Here is a 19,573-nt window from a genome sequence, read left to right on the forward strand (position 1 = left end):
AAATGAGGAAGTCTGCAGTTGTCTGAATTTGCTTGAGGAGACATTTGCATGACAGCCAGTATTTTTCTCCAGATTGTGGAGATACTGCCCTCTACTGACTAAACATTTTTTCTCCGGATTGTGGAGTTACTGCCCTCTATTGACTAAGAGTTATCTTACAACGGTGGCATAGTGGTGTTGAACATATATAGTTGCAGCATCACAGCTCCAAGGTCCCCAGTTTGATCCTGAGCCAGGGGTTACTGTCTGTGTGGTTTCCTCCCAACCCTAAAATGTGAATATGCAGGTAGGTGGATTGTCTACGCCCCTACAGTATGTGTGGATCTGTACATATGTGCCTGGTGCCTGGTACTGTGTTAAGTATCGATATTATAATTAACATGCCCATTTTTAAGAATTTCCCCTCTTAAAAAGATTCTTTGTGAATACAGTCCAAGATCCTGATTGACACCTGACACCAGGAGATGCCAGACATAGAGATTCAAAGCATGGAGACTTTCAGACATTTTATTCATCCAATAGGGAGTGTGCAAAAAAACAAAAAAAAACAACAACAAAAAAAAAACATGGTTAAAGGCCTTTCAGTTGGCCAGATAGTCACTAGTCCATGTTCCCACAGGGAAGGCTGCATTTTGTGTCCACTGCTTAGGAAAGATAAAGCTGGCTAAACAGGCAGTACCGTATTTGAATCCAGCTATCCAAAGCAGTTATTTGTCTAAACACAAACATGCTGACAAACCTCCCCACAACATCTCCAGACTAATATTGAAATCATTCCAAGCCACTAATGTGTTACCACATTGTGGAATACACATTATACAGTACCAACTTTTATACTTATCATTGAATCTTTACATTATACAAATGCCTTGTGAGGTTCAGATGTACAGTGGAGTCCAAAAGTCTGAGAGCACTAGTGAAAATGCTTCTATTTTGTATTCAGATTAATTCAATGCAACAATTTTCACTACAAATTATATTACTGACAACAACTTGAGTGAAAAGTACAGTCTTTGGAATACTGACATGAATTTCAGAGTTTCTTGGTATTGTCTATGTATATGTCCCCTTTTTGCTTTATTGACAGTGTGCACTGGAGCTGGCATGGCACAAGTTTGTGCAAAAACTTAGAATCCATTTTAAATCAAATTCAATGGAGTGTTTTCTGAACACATGCTTCAATAGAAGAGATTAGACATGAGGAAAATCCGACCTTTTATACAAAGCAGTTAACGTGGTCAATATCACAAATTTGCTTACATTTAAATAGGGACTTAGAAGTAGTGTTTTAATATTAAATATTCATGATATTGAACATTAACGTTGTACGTTTTAAATTTTGAAAAAGTCCAGATTTTCAGTGTGGTCTTAGACTTTTGGATCACGCTGTATGTGATGGAGGTTAGATGCTGAATACCAGTGGTCATGTGTGCATTGTCTGTCGGAATGTCATTTGAGTTTATAGCCTCTTCAGAGCCCCTTGCTCTTATGCCTAATCTTGTCCAAGCCTTCATCTTTTGGGTTCTGAGAGATAGCAGTCATGTCATGGTGTGTGAAAAGGGGCTGGCCATGCATATCGGTACTGCACTCAGCACAAAGTACATATGGTCAGAACCAGCTTGCAACTGCACAGCCTTACAGGCATCACAGGATGAGCTGTATTAGGTGCCATCCTGACTCCTCCGTGGCTTCTTCACAGCCTTGCAGTTTTGATCTAGCACGCCACGTTCATCTTTACTCCTTTTTAATCGGCTCACCTGCAGCAGCACAAACATATTACTTCATGACTATTCCGAAAAATATTTCTAGTCCCATTATCATTTAAAGATTTAAAGATATCTAAGCATGATGTTGAGTTTTACAGTGCTTACACTGGAGCCAGTTGTTTTTTGTTTTTTTTTCAAATCAAGGATCTTTAGTGTTATTTTAAATGGTCTTGTACTTTTCAGACACATAATTTTAAAAGGTTTGAGCTTGGTTGTTGTAGCTGAAATTATTTGCTTACTATTTAATTTCAATAGAAGTGAGCAGCAAAATAACTGAACTTAACTATACATTTTAACAGCTCTGTGACACGTTATAAAGAAATGGAGATCGTGACAGTTTCTGTACCTTCGCATCATGTTCAGCAAACCTCTGGAACATGTTGGCGTAGATCTTTTTATCACGCTCATGGTGTTCACGTATTTTGCGTTGGCAGACAGCAATCTGGCAACGGGCTGCACGGTTGGTGGGATTGACCTGCAGAACTTGTCGGAAGTCCACTAGAGCCAGACTGAATTCATTCCTCAACAGACGAGCCTCACCGCGCCGATAGAGTGCTTTCTCATTCGCAGAGTCCAGCTCCACCACCTAGCAAAGACCAAAGCAGTTCAAACAGTACACATTCACAAACTGTTATGGTTAAGTCTTCATTGTGCAGCTACTCTGATGTTGAGGTATGTATAGAGGGCTATCCAGTGCTATACCTTGTTGCAGTTATCCACAGCTTGAGAGTATTCCCGCAGCCGTAGGAAACACAGAGCCAGGTTTAAATGGGCAACAAGCAGGATTGCTTGAATAGACTGTTGTTGCTCCTTTCCAGCTCCGCACTCCATCTCCAACCACGTTACAATACGCTGATACTGAATGATAGCCTGGTAGTATCGTCCAGCCTGAAACAACAACGTAGGCATATTCACAGTCATCACAATTTGTTCAAATGCCACAGTGACATGCTTATACATTATACAGTGATATTGCTACAAATCTAAAATTCATACTCAAGCATAATTAATATAGTGAATCCATGACTCATGACTTGATCATTTATTGATAAATATCAAGTTTACATTCGAGCACATTTTTAAGTAGAGTTGCATGATAGGCCAGATCAACACTTATGTAGCCCATGTAGAGTAATTAAGGAATAAAACACGATGGGACATGCTGTTATAGGTAAACAATCATTGATGGTGTAGTGTTTTGTGGCCTGGCGCAAAGCTTCTTAATGATGATTACAAAGCACTGACAGTGGAGACTCCTCCCATAAATGTTGAATAAACATCCCGGTACAGAAAGTCTCACCATATCAACAAATATACTTTTTCTTTGTGAAATAACACATTTTTATGCATTTTCTATTAGCCTTAGATTATGTGGTTAATATAAAAACCACTGCATTAATGTAAACCAGTGATTGAAATTAAAGCTGGCACTTTGAGAGCTGCTGTTATGGAAAAGAACCACATGCACGCACACACGCACGTGCACACACGCGCGCACACACACACACACACACACACACACACACACACACACATATATATATATTATTTCACTGCCTGGCAAAAAAAAAAGTCGCACATTCTAAAATTTAATTGCACCACCTTTAAATTTGATTACAGCGCGCATTCATCATGGCATTGTTTCGACAACCTTGTGCAATGTGACAACATTTTTTATATTCAGAGTCGCATTAAATTTTGGCTGAGATCGTATTGAGGATGGGAGAGTCGAACCACTCCATAAAGTCTTCTCCAGCATATCCCAAAGACTTTCAATGGGGTTAAGGTCAAGACTGGTGGCCAATTCATGTGTGAAAATGATTCCTCATGCTCCCTGAACCACTCTTTCACAATTTGAGCCCTGGCACGATGAACCTTGGCATTGTCATCCAGAAATATGCCTGTGTGATCAGGGAAGAAAAAAATCCATTAATGGGATAAACTGGTCATTCAGTACATTCAGGAACTCAGCTAACTTCATTTTATTGCCGCATAATGTTGCTGGGCCTAGACCTGACCAACTGAAGCAACCCCAGATCATAACACTGTCTCCAGAGGCTTGTACAGTAGGCATTATGCATGATGGGTGCATCGCTTCATGTGCTTCCCTTCTTACCCTGATGCACCCGTCGCCGGTGTGGGTGCAGGTTTACATTCCAACCAAGCAGGAGCCACACCTGATTCCACCTGTTTAATCAGTTGATCTTGGCTTTCAATAGACTCAGGTGTGGCTTCTAATTGGTTGGAATGAAAACCTGCACCCACACCGGCCCTTTCTGGATAAGATTGGACACCCCTGGAATAGGGTAAATTTGGACTCATCAGACCACGTGAGCTTTTTCCATTGCTTCACAGTGAAATCTTTATGCTCCCTAACATATTGAAGTCGTTCTTATCTGATTAGCCTCACACTGATTAGGCCACACAGCGGTTTAGTCCCAGTCCTGTAAGTTCTCGTCGCATTGTACATGTGGAAATGCTCTTACTTTCACTATTAAACATAGCCATGAGTTCTACTGTTGATTTTTTACGATGTGACTTGGCCAAGTATTTTAAAGATCTTCGATCACGATCATTCAAGATTTGGAACATTCATATTTCCAACCACATTTCTTTCTCAAGGTCACCAATCTCCTTACAGGATTTCAGCAGTCTCTTTAGTTGTTTTCTTTGCTTGTTGCAGACCAATATTTTTGCCCCTTCTGAAACACAGTAGCATCTTTTTTACGACCATGGGATACGTCTTCAGGATTGGCTGTTTAGGAAATGAGAAGCTACACTCTGCATCACTTAAAAGAACTGTTGCTAGCTGAAATATATTAATCACTGCAATAATGATCCAATCATAGGCTCTTAATTATCTGCGTATTTAAAGCCAAACAGCGACTGCTACATTATCCGCTGGACACATACAGCTGCCACACACACAGTAAACAAAGGTGTTTAAAAAACAGACTTCTCACCTTGAAGTACTGTGTTCCTTTCTGTTTGACCAAAACTGCTTGTTCTAGTTTCTCGCTCAAGTCCATTTCCCAGGATTCTTTGGCCTGAGGAGAAAATGTCAGCTTGCTAAACCTTTGTTCTATGAACACTGAGGGAGTGGTTTCTCTTTGATTGCCCCAGAACACTGCTATTGTTCTATATTAAATAACGATTTTAATTCCATACTGGTACAAATTGAGGTCCTGGAATTTGATCTAAATTTATATTTGCTTACATGCAAACTCCTATGATATAAGCTTGTATTTTCTCATTTGTAAGTCGCTTTGGATAAAAGAGTCTGCTAAATGAATAAATGTAAATGTAAATGTAAGTTTAGCTAAAGCTCTGTTGGATTAATTTGCAAGTAACTTTATACATTATTCAAGTTGCTATTGATATGAACTTATTAAACTTTCGATAAATAACCTAAATAGGAGGTATTAGGCTCAAGGCCTCACCTTTTGAAAATCTTTGAGCGTCACTTCATACAAAAGTTCTGCATTTGGTCCAATGTCCAATTCTGGTTTTCCTTCTTTACCATAGCCATATCTGCAAAATACAATACACATCATGTCAACACTGCAACAACTACAAACAGATAAAAAGGCACACATTATAATATTACAATATGCAGTCATGTGAAAAAATAAGTACACCCGATGGAAATTGTTGGCTTTTTTTTTTTTTAAGATATTTGTACAAGCTAACACTTGATCCTCTTTGAAACAGTGCCTATTAATGAAGTTGATATACTTGTACAAAGGAAAATTAGCTTTTTCAGTAATTTATTCAACAGAAATAGCAATAGATATGATATTCTTCTGTGGAAAAAGTAAGTACACCCTTGGCCTCAGAAGCTAGTATTGCCCCCTTTAGCAGAAATAACTTCTTGTAGGAGTTTTGCATAATTGTCCACCAGTCTCTGACATTGGCTTGCTGGAATTTTTGACCACTCTTCCATGCAATATTCTTTCAGTTGCAAGATGTTTGACAGTCTTCTGGCATGTACTGCCTGTCCTTGTCCTTGCCTGTCCCCCCCAACATTTCAGTGGAATTCAAATCTGGTCTTTGACTAGGCCATTCCATAACCCGCCATTTCTTCTTTTTGAGTCATTCCTTGGTGGATTTCAAGTCAAATCAAGTGGGTTTTTACTGTCATTCCTCTATATAGCTTGTATACATTGGAACAAAATGATGTTTCTTTAGGACCATGGTGCAACACTGAACACGCAAGAGTACATAAAGTGCAAATACACAACAGTGTGGTAGTGTGCTTGAGATCATTATCCTGTTGAGAGGTCCACTTTCGTTTCAGCTTCACCTTTTGGACAGATGGCCTCACATTATCTTCAAGCACGCTTTGATATGATGCAGAATTCATAGCTGAATCAATGAATGCAAGCTGTCCATTCCCTGAGGCAGCGAAGCAAATCCAAACCATAACATTTCTGCCATGATGTGTTTCAAATAATTTGGAGATCTTTTTAAATCCCTTGCCAGGCTTATAGGCATTCACAACCTTTTTTTCTGAAGACTTTACAGAACTCTTTAGATCTTGGCAAGATGACACCACACACCTCAATAGCAAAGGGAACACCAGACACTGGATGTGATAGGTTTACATAAGACAGGTTCCACCTGCACTCCCTAAGCAGGTTCTAATCACTGGCACCCAATCTTGAACACCTGATTCCTGGCCAATACCATCCCTACAGTGAAGCATGGTGGAGGCAGCATCATGCTGCGGGGATGTTTTTCAGTGGCAGGAACTGGGAGACTTGTCAGGATCAAGGGAAAGATGAATGCAGCAATGTACAGAGACCTCCTTGATGAAAACCTGCTCCAGAGCACTCTGGACCTCAGACTGGGGCGAAGGTTCATCTTCCAACAGGACAACGACCCTAAGCACACAGCCAAGATAACAAAGGAGTGGCTACAGGACAACTCTGTGAATGTCCTTGAGTGGCCCAGCCAGAGCCCAGACTTGAACCCGATTGAACATCTCTGGAGAGATCTGAAAATGGCTGTGCACCGGCGCTCCCCATCCAACCTGATGGAGCTTGAGAGGTCCTGCAAAGAAGAATGGGAGAAACTGCCCAAAAATAGGTGTGCCAAGCTTGTAGCATCATACTCAAAAAGACTTGAGGCTGTAATTGGTGCCAAAGGTGCTTCAACAAAGTATTCAGCAAAGGCTGTGAATACTTATGTACATGTGCTTTTTTTGTTTTTTATTTTTAATAAATTTGCAAAGATTTCAAACAAACTTCTTTCATGGTGTCATTATGGGGTATTGTTTGTAGAATTTTGAGGAAAATAATGACTTTAACCCATTTTGGAATAAGGCTATAACATAACAAAATGTGGAAAAAGTGAAGCGCTGTGAATACTTTCCGGATGTACTGTAATATATTGCATAATATAAATAACCATTTCAATGTATGATGAACAGCATATTGTAATATAATCACGTGTGCCCATATATCTCATACTATATAGTTTTAGATCCTAAAACGAAATACAAAATAAAATAAAGGTAACCGGAGTAAACACACAATACAGTTTTTATTTATTTGTCTTTTTTATTGAAAAGTTATCCAACACCTATCACCCATGTGAAAAACTAATTGTCCCCTTAAATCTGTTTGTGCCACCTTTAGCAGCAACAACTGCAACCAAATGCGTCTGATAACTGGAGATCAGACTTTCACTTACTTCTAGGACTTGGACTTACTCCTATGGATCATTGTCTTGCATAAACCAGCTGTGCTCGAGTTTCAACTTACGGACTGAAGACCGGACATTCTCCTTTAGGATTTTCTGGTAAAGAGCAGAATTCATGTTTCCCTCAATTATTGCAAGTTGCCTTGCATCCCCACACCATCACACTTCCACCACCATGCTTGACCATAGGAATTCTGTGTTTGGTTTATGCCAGATGTAACGGGACCCCTGTCTTCCAAACAGTTCCACTTTCGACTCATAAGTCCACAGAATATTCTCCCAAAATGTTTGAGTATTATCAAGGTGTGTTTTGGAAAAATGCAGACCAGCCTTAATGTTCTTCTGGGTTAACAGTGCTTTTCACCTCAACACTCTTCCATGGATGCCATTTTTGCCCAGTGTCTTTCTGATAGCGGAGTCATGAACAGTAACCTTCATTGTTGAAAGAGAGGCCTGTAGGTCCTTTGATGTTGTCCTTGGGTCTTTTGTGACTTCCTGGATGAGTAGTTGTTGTGCTCTTTGAGGAATTTTGGAAGGTCCTTCACTTCTGGGAAGCTTCACTACTGTGCCTACTGTAATGGCTCTCACTGTGGTTCTTTGGAGTCCCAAAGCCTTGGACATAGCTTTTTAGCCCTTCCCAGAATTAGGTATTTCAATCACCTTCTTCCTCATAATTTCTGGAATTTCTTTCAACTTTGGAATGATGTGTTAGTGGTTAAGACCTTTTAATATACTTCATGTTGTTGATAAAGTTCTATTTAAGTGTTGTTTTGATTGAACAGGGTTTGCAGTAATCAGGCCTGGTTGTGACTAGTCCAGCTGAACCACAATTCACAGATTTGGGTAATTAGTTAATTAGTTAATTTGGGTAATTGGGTAATTAATTCACACAGGCCCAGTTGGTATTGGATAACTATTTTGCTTCCATAAATAACATTTTCATCTAAAACCTCTATATTGTGTTTACTCAGGTTGCCTTTGTTTTATCTTAGATTTTGGTTTAATTTCTAAAACATTTTAGTATGAGCAGCATACACTGTATAGCCATTTTCACAGCAGCATGTATAGTCATTTTAATGTATGATGAACAGTATATTGTGGTATAATCATGTGTGCCTTTTTATCAATTTGCAGTTGTATTATAATCTAATCTAATCTAATGTAATATAATATAATATAATATAATCATTAGAATTCTGGTTGCAATCATGAGGACCTGAGGTGAACCACCATTTTTGGAACCTACTTGGGATTTAAGTATAATAGACAGCATTCCCCTTTCTGCATCTTCTCCATGGCCCGATCCACTCCCAGAGGAACACCCATGTCCTCAGATTCTCCCACCACAAATGTGGCATCCCGTGAATCAAACAAACGGCCACAACACCTTCCCTCCAAGTGTACTGTAGCACACAAAAAAAATGTACAGGTTTGTCACACATCCAAAAATACATAAATCAAGTAGGGATGCACCGAAATGAAAATTCTTTACTATTTTGTCTTGCTTTTCAAAGAAAAAATCAATTCCAAAAACTACAATTTCAAAATATTTATTTAACACTGAACATGTTTTTTTCATTCCAGCAGGCTTAGGCTACCAACAAGGCACAATATAACTTTAAATAAATAAATGAGTAAAATAAAAATATTTTGATGTGGTCATCTTTGAGCCCCCCTTGAATAGCCTACGTTAGGCTTATAACTGACTGCTGAAAGAATGGAACACTCTGTAGCCTACAACAACAAAGAGCATTAAAAAGTGCATTGACAAGAGTGCAGAAAATGGTTCTATTGGGTTCTATACGACTGATTATATTGGGGATATACACCGCTCACATCCCTGTACACCTCGCGGAGTATTATAGTGGATATAGTATAGTTAGATATGTTGTTAATGTTATGTTCCTTGATAGATTTAGTTAGTTTAAACTATAGATTAGTTCATTTAGTCCCCGCTGGTTTTTCCGCTCCCAGTCCATAGTACTAGTTCATGTTTCTTGTTTTGTGTTTTGACTCTCTTTTCTGTGACCGCGACTTTGATTCCTGCTTTGCCCCGTTTATGCCTGTTTGCCGATCGCCCGACCCTTTGCCTGTCTTGACTACGTTTTTTGGATTACGATTTGGATTTGTCTGCCTGCCCTTAAATAAATACGTCTTTACCTGCTTCCGTACTCTACTCCCTTACATCTCGCGACGTGACAGGATACTCCGGAACAGAAACAAAACAAACGCACGTGTCCAGAGTAAACAATGTCACGGTTGTCAACATCCGAAGAGCATGCGCTCGCTGAGCACTCATGCACGCACGCGCCCGCTCTTCTCCCCGAGCACGCTGCCAGAAGTGGAGGTCGTGACATTCGCGCGTCGCACTCTGGTTGCTAGGCTATTTGGTCGCGTCATCAAACACGTCATTGTTCGTTCAAATTTATTCTGCCTTTTTCGCTTATTTCGGCCGCCGAACATTCGGTGCATCCCTAAAATCAAGAATTCCAGCATTCTAATGAAATATATACCATGAACTGTTGCTCCATCATTGGGATTGCTGTAGCCTTCACCTTTGACCTTAATTCTCCTTAAGATTCCACTATCCTCTGTAAGTTCCTCCCCTCTAAAACTCAAGAGCTCTACCTGAAAAGCAAGCAGAGGGAATATATTAGCCAACTACTTGTCTTCTAGAGAACTTTTTTTCTGGTGGTGATAATATGTAATAAATCTCATCCTGTCTAACCACATTGAAAAGCATGAATACAAAGAAAAGTCTTTCTGTACAAAATGCCCACCTCAAACAATAGTGTAGAGTTTGGAGGGATCTTTGGGGGGCTGCCAACAGAGCCATAGGCATATTCTGGCTTACACATCAGAAGACACACCTCTCCTTTCTTCATGGAGCACACACCAATATCCCATGCTTTGATCACCTGACCTTTAAGACAGCAATAGAGAGGACATCTTCAATATCTAATGCTATCTGATGGCCCTAATGCCATCATAAAAAATGCAATAAAGACATTCCTGTGTGCCATTAGTTTATTTTATTTTTTAACCAGGAAAGGCTCTTAAAATTACAAATTGCTTTTTTCAAGAGCGTCCTGGCCAAGATAGGCAGTAGCAAATCATTTCACAGTTACAAACAGACAACATAAAACCAATAAACAGTCAAAATTTACAATCAAACACCTAACTTAGAGTTCTAGACATGTCTTGTACCCATACACAATGCTCCTTTCACAGAATGAACATGTAAAACAAACTTGCACTTGGGCATATAAATGCAGTCCAGGGAGGTGCAGCTGAAACAAGTAGAACATGGTATGCAATCAGCATCGTTTAATATGGGAGAAACTACTTATGGCATAATAATACAAGGTTCTACGTGACATGCATGACTAAGTGCGTTGCCTTTCAATTTCAGAAATTTCAACATTTGCCTAGTACAAATGTGTAGGTGTTACAAAATAAACTACAAAAGTACAAAAAAGGAAGAGGAATAGGCCTAGTTTCCCAGAACAAAGAGAACATCCAATTCCCACAGGTATTAACCAGAAACATGCAATGACATTGAGGTAGGCTAGTTCTCTACATTATTAATATGCAATTCATATATAGATGGACACAAACCAGTATTTTAACAGTGAATTTAACACTGATGTAAACATTTCAACATCTCAGTTGAAATGTCTCTACTACTTCACAGTAGTGTCAGTCACATTTGTGGAAAAAGAGAAAAAAAGCTGGATAAAGGCTCGTGTCTAACCAGTAACTTATATTTTGGGCAATTTATGGTTTATGCTTATAATTATATGGTTATGACTATAATTGCCTGTTTGGGATTTTTAAATCCTTGTTGCTACAAGTATTTTAAAAACACACACACACACACACACACACACACACACACAAACAATATCATAGCTAAATTATTACCTAGTTAATTTAAGAGAAATTGCTCAATATAATTGCAATACCTTTGCCTACATTGAAGACAAAAGGCTTCTTATGGTCAAAACTGGAGTCAAACTTCTTCCCATTAAGCAATTTTCCAGTGTAGTGGACATGCACCTTGTCCCCAATCATAGGCCTCTCTTCCTCTGTACCATGCCGCTTCACAATCTATGGAGATTATAAAAGAGAGTCTCCATTATCAATGTTCTCATCATTATCAATGTTCATTTAAGAAATCTGGTAATTCAGAACTGAACACTTTAGCTGAACCAGCAAGGTAAAATCTGATGCCTGAAAATAAGTCATTGTGTTCGCTTAACTGCTGTAGAGGAAACTGACATTTTGGATAGAGATATTTCATCACTATTTATTTTTCATCCATGTTTTTTTTTTTTTATTATACAGATTTGTATCGGAGGTTTCAGTTAAAACAATTCTCTATATTTCTTACTTTTCAAAAGTTGGGATGAAGGGATGTTAAATTCAAATAATCTTTTTTCCAAAATTGACTGGAAAATATTGAATGGTTAAATAATATGTAAAAAAAATAATAATAATAATAATAATAATAAATAATGCTTTAATTATGCATTCTACCACCAACACACCCATCACAATGTATCACTCTACATTAAATGCATAATTCACATTGGTTAAATAGCACAGTTCATGTGGATAAATATCAAGGCTTAGACAACAATTCTATAAATTCCCAAACATTTACATTACATTTATTCACTTAGCAGACGCTTTTATCCAAAGCGACTTACAAATGAGAAAAGCTACAAGCAACCGACATACTTGTGGTGGATGTTTATCAGTATTACTATCAGCAACAATCTACATACAGTCATTACGTTCAAATTCATGTAAAAAAAAAAAAAAAAACTTCCAAATTAAAAAAAAAAGATTTTCTCAGTTCATTTCTTAGAGGCTGAGTCATCATTCCGGCACAATGAAAATATTATGTCAGTTGAGAAATCCTGACTGAGATGGACAGAAAGAGTGATAGTGATATAATACAGTTTTACTAGCCTTGCACACGCCCCGGTCTTTGTTTTGAGTAATGTCTAAACCCTGCGAAGCAAATAGGGCAATAGGAGACTGGGCAGTTGGACACACATCCTCAAATTTAGCCATCTCCTGAAGACGTGTCCTTGTTCCCCTAAAAAACAAATACACATACAAACACATTACCTTTACATGCAATATGAAATGTTAACATATGTACTATAATGGTATAATGGATCCTTACTCCTATACGGTACATTGAATTGATGCGATTATAAAAATTGGCAGCTGTGTAAAAACACACAAAATAAATGTACAATATAAAAATATATAGCATGGTATTTTGGACATTTTATTTCGAACAAAATCTCTATTAATACACCGATCAGCCATAACATTAAAACTACTAATGACAGGTGAAGTGAATAACATTGATTATCTCGTTACAATGGCACCTGTCAAGTGGTGGGATATATTAGACAGCAAGTGAACAGTTAGTTCTCAAAGTTGATTTGTTCGAAGCAGGAAAAATGGACAAGCGTAAGGATCGGAGTGACTTTGACAAGGGCCAAATTGTGATGGCTAGATGACCAGGTCAGAGCATCTCCAAAATGGCAGGTCTTATGGGGTGTTCCTGTATGATTTTGGAATTTAAATGACCTCTTTGCACAATAATCTATTAAGAAGCACGCTATAACGAATGCCCTCAGACTGTGCCAAGTGCATGTGTGTGTCCCCTTAAGACGTTCACGGATTATTCAGAAACGCGGCACTTCACAGTTGTGAGTCATTACACGCATCAGGTAGATGGCAAGAGACGGCGCAGACAAAATCGGGATACCAAAACAGGAAAGAAAAACATGGAAAAAAAAGAGAGAGCAAGACAGGGAAGACAGCTTTTCAAAAAATAAGGTGATTTATGTTCCCTGTTTTGTGGTATGATTCTGGAGCTAGCCCGTATGAAGCTGTTATAATTAACATTAAATAGAAATTCGATCAGTTACTCACCCCGATGTTTATCCTTGGAAGTTGGAACACAATATTTCCAAGAATGTGTTTTTCCATGCAATCGTGCAATAGTAATGGAGCATTGAGCTTAAAAAAGGACGGAAAAGCACCAAGTGACAATAAAACTAGTCCAGTGTTGTATATATTCAAACTTTCTGAAACCTTTCTGTGAGGAATCGATCGAAATTGAATGTAATCATATAAATCTGCTTTAATTGTCCTGAGTGAGTTTATGAGAGAAGTGTTGTAATGATGTCAGATTCGTGAGTGAATCGTTTGTTTGAGTCGGTTCATTTCAATGAATTGGAGAATCCTGTTGATAAAACCAGTCTGAATGATTCATTCACTAATAGAACCGTTTTGATTCTCAAGTTCAACTCACCGATTCAATGATCCTGTCACTATTTTAGGTAATTTCTACATTTCTTTCTGGAGCTGCTGGTGTGTGAAACTTATTAATCACTTATTAATATTAATAACAACAACAACAATAATAATAATAATAACAATAATAATAATAATAATAATAATAATAATAATAAAGTTCATTGTTCTTGGTACTTGGGGAATATGAAATTAAAAGTCGACAGCTTATAAAGACATCCAGACAGAGTTTCTATAGTATCTGTGTACGAGAGAGAAAGTACAATGGTGTTAATTACTTGTACTGTATATATAGTTATTTGTATACAGTTATAAATGCATAATTTTAGTTAATTTAATAAACTGTTAAAATTTAGTTCTTTATAGTCTCTTACTGAATATGCAATAATTGTTATGCTTATTGATATTGATTGTTTTTACACGTGGCAAGAAAAGATCATTGGAGGGTGGGCGCTTGAGCCCGGAGTACTAATTAGCCAGGGGGCCCAGAAACCTTAGCGGCACCCCTGGGTGTTCCCAGTTCCCAGTTTGCAGTGGTCCAGGGAAGGACAACCGGTGAACCAGCGACAGGGTCATGGGCACCCAAGCCTCACTGATGCACGTGGGGAGTGGGGAGGCTAGCCAGTCTGGTCCGGTCCCACAGAGATACTGTAGCACAAATTAGTGAAAAAAGTTAATGTTGCTATGATAGAAAGGTGGCAGAACACACAGCACATAACAGCTTCCATGCTGACCCCGGTCCATTGCCCAAAGCGCCTACAATGGGCATGTGAGCATCAGAACTTGACCATGGAGCAATGGAAGAAGGTGGCCTGGTCTGATGAATCACGTTTTCTTTTACACCATGTGGATGGCTGGGTGCATGTGTGTCGCTTACGTGGGGAAGAGATGGCACCAGGATGCACTATGGGAAGAAGGCAAGCTGGCTGACGAAGTGTGATGCTCTGGACAAAGTTATGCTGGAAAACCTTGGGTCCTGGCATTCACGTGGATGTTACATTGGCACATACCACCTACCTAAACATTGTTGCAGACCAAGTACACCGCTTCATGGCAATGGTATTCCCTAATGGTGTGGCCTCTTTCAGCAAGATAATGAGCCCTGCCACACTGCAAAACTTGTTCAGGAATTGTTTGAGGAACATGACAAAGAGTTCAGGGTTTTGACATGTCCTCCAGATTTCCCAGATCTCAATCTGATCAATCATCTGTGGGATGTACTGGACAAACCAGTCCAATCCATAGAGGCTCCACCTAGCAAATTACAGGACCTACAAGATCTTCTGCTAACATCTTGGTGCCAGATACCACAGCACATCTTCAGAGGTCTTGTGGAGTCCATGTCTCGACGGGTCAGAGCTGTTTTGGTGGAACAAGGGGGACCTACACAATATTAGGCAAGTGGTTTTAATGTTATGGCTGAAAAATATATATTCAGCACAATTTATACAACTCAAGTCATCATCTATGAGACTAAGATGTAGTCATTAGCAGGATAATAAAAGCTACCAATGATTAAATGTCACATTGTTCACTTGTTACTCTTCTAGTTACTCTTCCCTTTTCTGAAAACAGGCCGGACTTAATCTGTATGTACACTGAGTAATGCAAGTTTGATTTGGCATCATTCAGAGTGTGTAATAACAGATACACAACTGTATCTATTATACAACATTTTGCTTCAATATCCTGTTGTAAGCAGGGGTTTAGGAAAATGTGTTTTCCTCAACAACAACAACAACAACAACAACAACAAAAAACTGAGTGACTGTAGAGTTTCTTGCTTACACAGTCTGAAACCTTTGTATAAACTTGTATAAGTCTGGAAACTGTAGAGAACGGCTACAATTGCATCTTATACTTATAACTGCATCTGTGGCATACCCTCTCTTCATAACAATTTACAGCTTCCTGTTTCGCCTACTATTTTAGAACACTCACTAAAAAAACACTAATAAATGTGGAATAGCCAAATGTCTGACTTTATAACATGTCTTTAATTCAACCTACAGTTGAAAAGATCATACAATACAGAATAGAGAATGAAGAAAGAACTTAATTAATGAATCACTGAATTCATTATTTAATAGGGCTTCTAAACAATAATATCCACGGCATCTGGTAATTCCAGATCAGCTTCAGACTGTTAAAATGGATCAATAATTTCCATCATCAGTCCTCATTGTACAGATTGTAGTGTTTTCTAACTGATTTTCCCCCAAATTATTTATAACAAAAAAACACTGCAAACTACCGATGTTAAATTTAAGATTTTTTTAATGTCTCATACACACACACACACACATACGCACACACACACACACAAGGAGCCTCTTCACAATCTTATCAGATGTACAATTAAGCATCTAAGTTTATGTAAGACAGAGAAACACAGAGACACCGAATGTCACAATGTCTTTGTCTCTTATCTGATTTTCTCCAATCTGTATATATGTTTATCCAGAGGCACTTTGTCAGCTCTGTGCGTGTGTGTGTGTCCCTGGTAAGAGGAGGTGTATGTGTGAGTGTACACTCATGAGTCTGTGCTGGGGAACACCATGTTCCTTCTATTCACAGTTTCTGGCGCAATCCAGTTGCGTATACCAAATTTATATCTTCACACTGGGTCCCAGAGACCAATCTTTATCATTTCAGCTCCAAATATTAAACCAAACATATTTGTTGTTTTATAACCATTCATATGCAAGATACAAGACCAAAACCCAAACAGAGCAGAGAACATTCAGTTCAGTTCTGAAAGATACACACTATTACTCAAGGATTTCTCTCAAAGAACTTGCTTATATACACACACAGGAGAAAAACCTGTTTTATATATATATATATATATATATATATATATATATATATATATATATATATATATATGCGCAACCTTAATCTGCCTCCCATCATTCCGTGCCTGACTGCCCCACCGCTTAGACGTACTGGTAAATACTAAATACTGTCCAAATTATACACCTATCTGAAAGCCACCTACATCGTGGTGATGCATCCTCACATCATTCTTCATCTCATAATTAAATTGAACTTCAGCTTACTAGTGTAACTCGATCACATCCAGTACTTAGACAAAGAGGCGAATGAACCACAGTTGATTCATTCTGTCCTCACACATCATCGACACTGGAACACACTTAGATAACATCTCAGGTTCAAACACAATGACACGCAGGCATGCATACAAGTACGTGTCAGTATGCAATTTATAGATCTTTTGTTTCTTTGACCTTCATTTACTTATTTATTTTTTACAAGAAATTTCACTTGATTTGTAAACAACTCAGTTTTCCACTGATGGCAGATTACCATCTTTCATATAGATGTTATTCACACTAGCAGGTATGTTCTGTTCTTGAAAAACAGGAACATGGCTACAAGCACATGCTTACATAAATTCTAGGAAAACCCTCCAGGCTTGCACTGTATGTAGACAGCTAAGAAAAGGCAGCATATTCACACCGATATTCTTATTGGATCATGTAAGTTTCATTTATCATCAACAAAAACCTTACTGACCAACCTTAAATACTTGGTGCAAATATTAGGACAGTCTTCAGATAGACTCAGGGAGAATGAGAAAGAGACTGTGACCCCACATGAGCTCTTGGATGGCCATTCGGGTTCACGGAGTTCTTCTGAACTCGAGCATTAGAAAGGGAAAAAAAAGATGACTTGGTCTTCTTGTGGTTTTCTTATAGTCAACTGTAGTCTATAGCATAAAGTAACCTACATTAGGTTATATTTGCTGTCTGCACTTAATATTAGCTCTGAATAAAGACAATATTATAGCTTGACAACGTTTTGGGATGTCAGGTGAGTGCTTATGTGATGTTATGAAAAGAATTTAATATGTAGGTTCAATAACTTTAATACGTTTTAAGATGATCCATATAAGGTGAACTAGTTGAATTCCCTGTAATCAAAGAGCTCATGACCTTATTGTAGCAACATGAAATGGAGAAATGATTATTATTAAACTGTACCTTTCCGTGTTGCTGGAGTGTTTGTGATTTTAATATGTGCCTTTCACATGGAAACGTGGCTATAGTGTACCCTTTGAATGATTTCAAATGAACAGGTTTTTTTTTGGTGTTTTTTGTTTTTTTAGGATAAAGCTTTAAAGGTACACTACAAGTCCCTTATTAAGTAAAAGACAGCCTAGTAAAGGTAGGCTACACAAGGTCTACCCTCTCAGGCGACATGGAAAAGGTACAGCCGAGTACCCGTTTCTTCTGAAAGTGTGGCAAGCTATTACAAACCTAGGTTTGAATTAATGGGTCGTGTCATGGTTGGTGTGTAAAAAAAAATTAAAATTAAAAAAAAAAAAACCAAATAAATAAATTAAAAATACTTACAATATTTCTCTTTTGTCTCCGTCCCCTCTCATGCGGTTGACTGTATAATCCCCAGGGAACTTTCCACAATTTTAGCCGGCAAGTGCAACATGTACCCGTACCGCTTTAAGGGCGCCGCGCGCTGCCACTGCCTCTGCCGGGGAAGAAACCCGCCCTCTTCCACCGTGAGTACTAAATGTTCCAGCGGCGCTATTTTACATCGCTCACGCTGAACAACAAAGCCACATGGGCTGGGGGGGTGAGAGGAAACGACGAACTTGGGAGGCGGAGTGAATGAAGGATGGGCACTGAAGCCTATAGTGAAAAGAAAAAAAAAGAAAAAAAAAAAAGGCGAAGGGCAGGTTCTTGTAAACTATCCACAAAGTAACACAATGTTCTGGCTGCGCTGTAGCTCGCTGTGATGAGAACACTGTGTCCTAGTAGACACTGTGACCCGTAACCCGTTCTGTGCCGAATCGACCAGGGAACAGTGTGTGTAGTGAACGGAGCCACACACACTCCACATCCATATAACGCGCTACAAACAACACTGGAACATCAAATCCAAGTTTATTAATATTACAGCTCTAAACGTGTACTTCCTTTCTAAACGACTATGTTTTGTTTTTTTCTTCCTGCTACTGCTGCTGCTGTGTGAGACATTAACCTATTTATAGCCTAAACCTTAACCTGCACTGTCAGCAATGTCTGCTTTTTCACTCCTCTCACAATCAGGAACAGTCATTATAATGAAGTATCTAGAAACTAATCAGCACATCTTTTAGTAAAGAAGGGGGAAAAAAAGCAACGAAAGGAAAAGGAAGGAAAACAAGGTATGGTGTACTGCCAACAGAAATGAAAATGCCTTACAGGAAAATAATCACGTTTCTGTGAATAGAGCTATTATGAGTTAAGTAAAGTTCTCCTAGTACAAAGTAAAATAGACTTACAGAAGCCATTCAGTACACCAGACAACAGAAGGAAATCTCAGTTCTGTAAAAGGAGCACACTTAGTTAAGTTGGGTTAACAACTGTCAGTCTTTTGTGTACCCACGAAAGAATAACTCACTTGATGCAGCCATGGGGGTTAGAACCAAAATAACATGCTGTTACTCCTGTGCTTCCAGCATGTACTTTTTGCTACAGAAGACATGATGTTCTCCTGTTCAATCACACTGAAACAAACGCCCGAGTTCAAGACTGAGGGCTTTTTTAGTGTAATAAAACAAAATGTGTGACCATTATAATTTGTCACATCATTACAAGTGTGTACAAAGTGTGTAGCTCCTGTTTCCTTATATATCTCTTAATTAAACTGTTTTGCCATTATACAATCAAAACGGCCAAGTCTTCACTATATGTAGTATATTAGTGTGTTGACTCCTCGGACAGCATTTTAGA

General features: G+C 38.6%; 1 protein-coding gene across 4 annotated transcripts; it reads right to left on the reverse strand.

Moving 5' to 3' along the window:
- Nucleotides 1-493: 493 nt before the first annotated feature.
- Nucleotides 494-18,872, reverse strand: fkbp5 (FKBP prolyl isomerase 5). 4 transcript variants are annotated; one of them, XM_053637098.1, is made up of 12 exons: nt 18,194-18,867; nt 17,359-17,473; nt 12,447-12,576; nt 11,435-11,579; nt 10,250-10,392; nt 9,983-10,097; nt 8,716-8,872; nt 5,207-5,297; nt 4,730-4,813; nt 2,469-2,654; nt 2,113-2,352; nt 494-1,757 (listed from the first exon to the last, which is right to left on the reverse strand). In XM_053637098.1, exons 3-12 carry the CDS (start codon nt 12,549-12,551, stop codon nt 1,662-1,664), a joined length of 1,362 nt encoding a protein of 453 aa, XP_053493073.1. In that variant the 5' UTR covers nt 12,552-12,576; nt 17,359-17,473; nt 18,194-18,867; the 3' UTR covers nt 494-1,661. The 4 variants fall into 4 exon arrangements, with proteins under 4 accessions (XP_053493073.1, XP_053493072.1, XP_053493074.1 ...); XM_053637097.1 differs by lacking the exon at nt 17,359-17,473 and having other exon boundaries at nt 18,194-18,864; XM_053637099.1 differs by lacking the exons at nt 17,359-17,473; nt 18,194-18,867 and adding an exon at nt 13,431-13,449.
- Between the last annotated feature and the right edge of the window lie 701 nt (nt 18,873-19,573).

The sequence above is a fragment of the Ictalurus furcatus genome, chromosome 11 (genome assembly GCF_023375685.1).
Source record: "Ictalurus furcatus strain D&B chromosome 11, Billie_1.0, whole genome shotgun sequence".
Taxonomy (NCBI): Eukaryota; Metazoa; Chordata; class Actinopteri; order Siluriformes; family Ictaluridae; genus Ictalurus; species Ictalurus furcatus.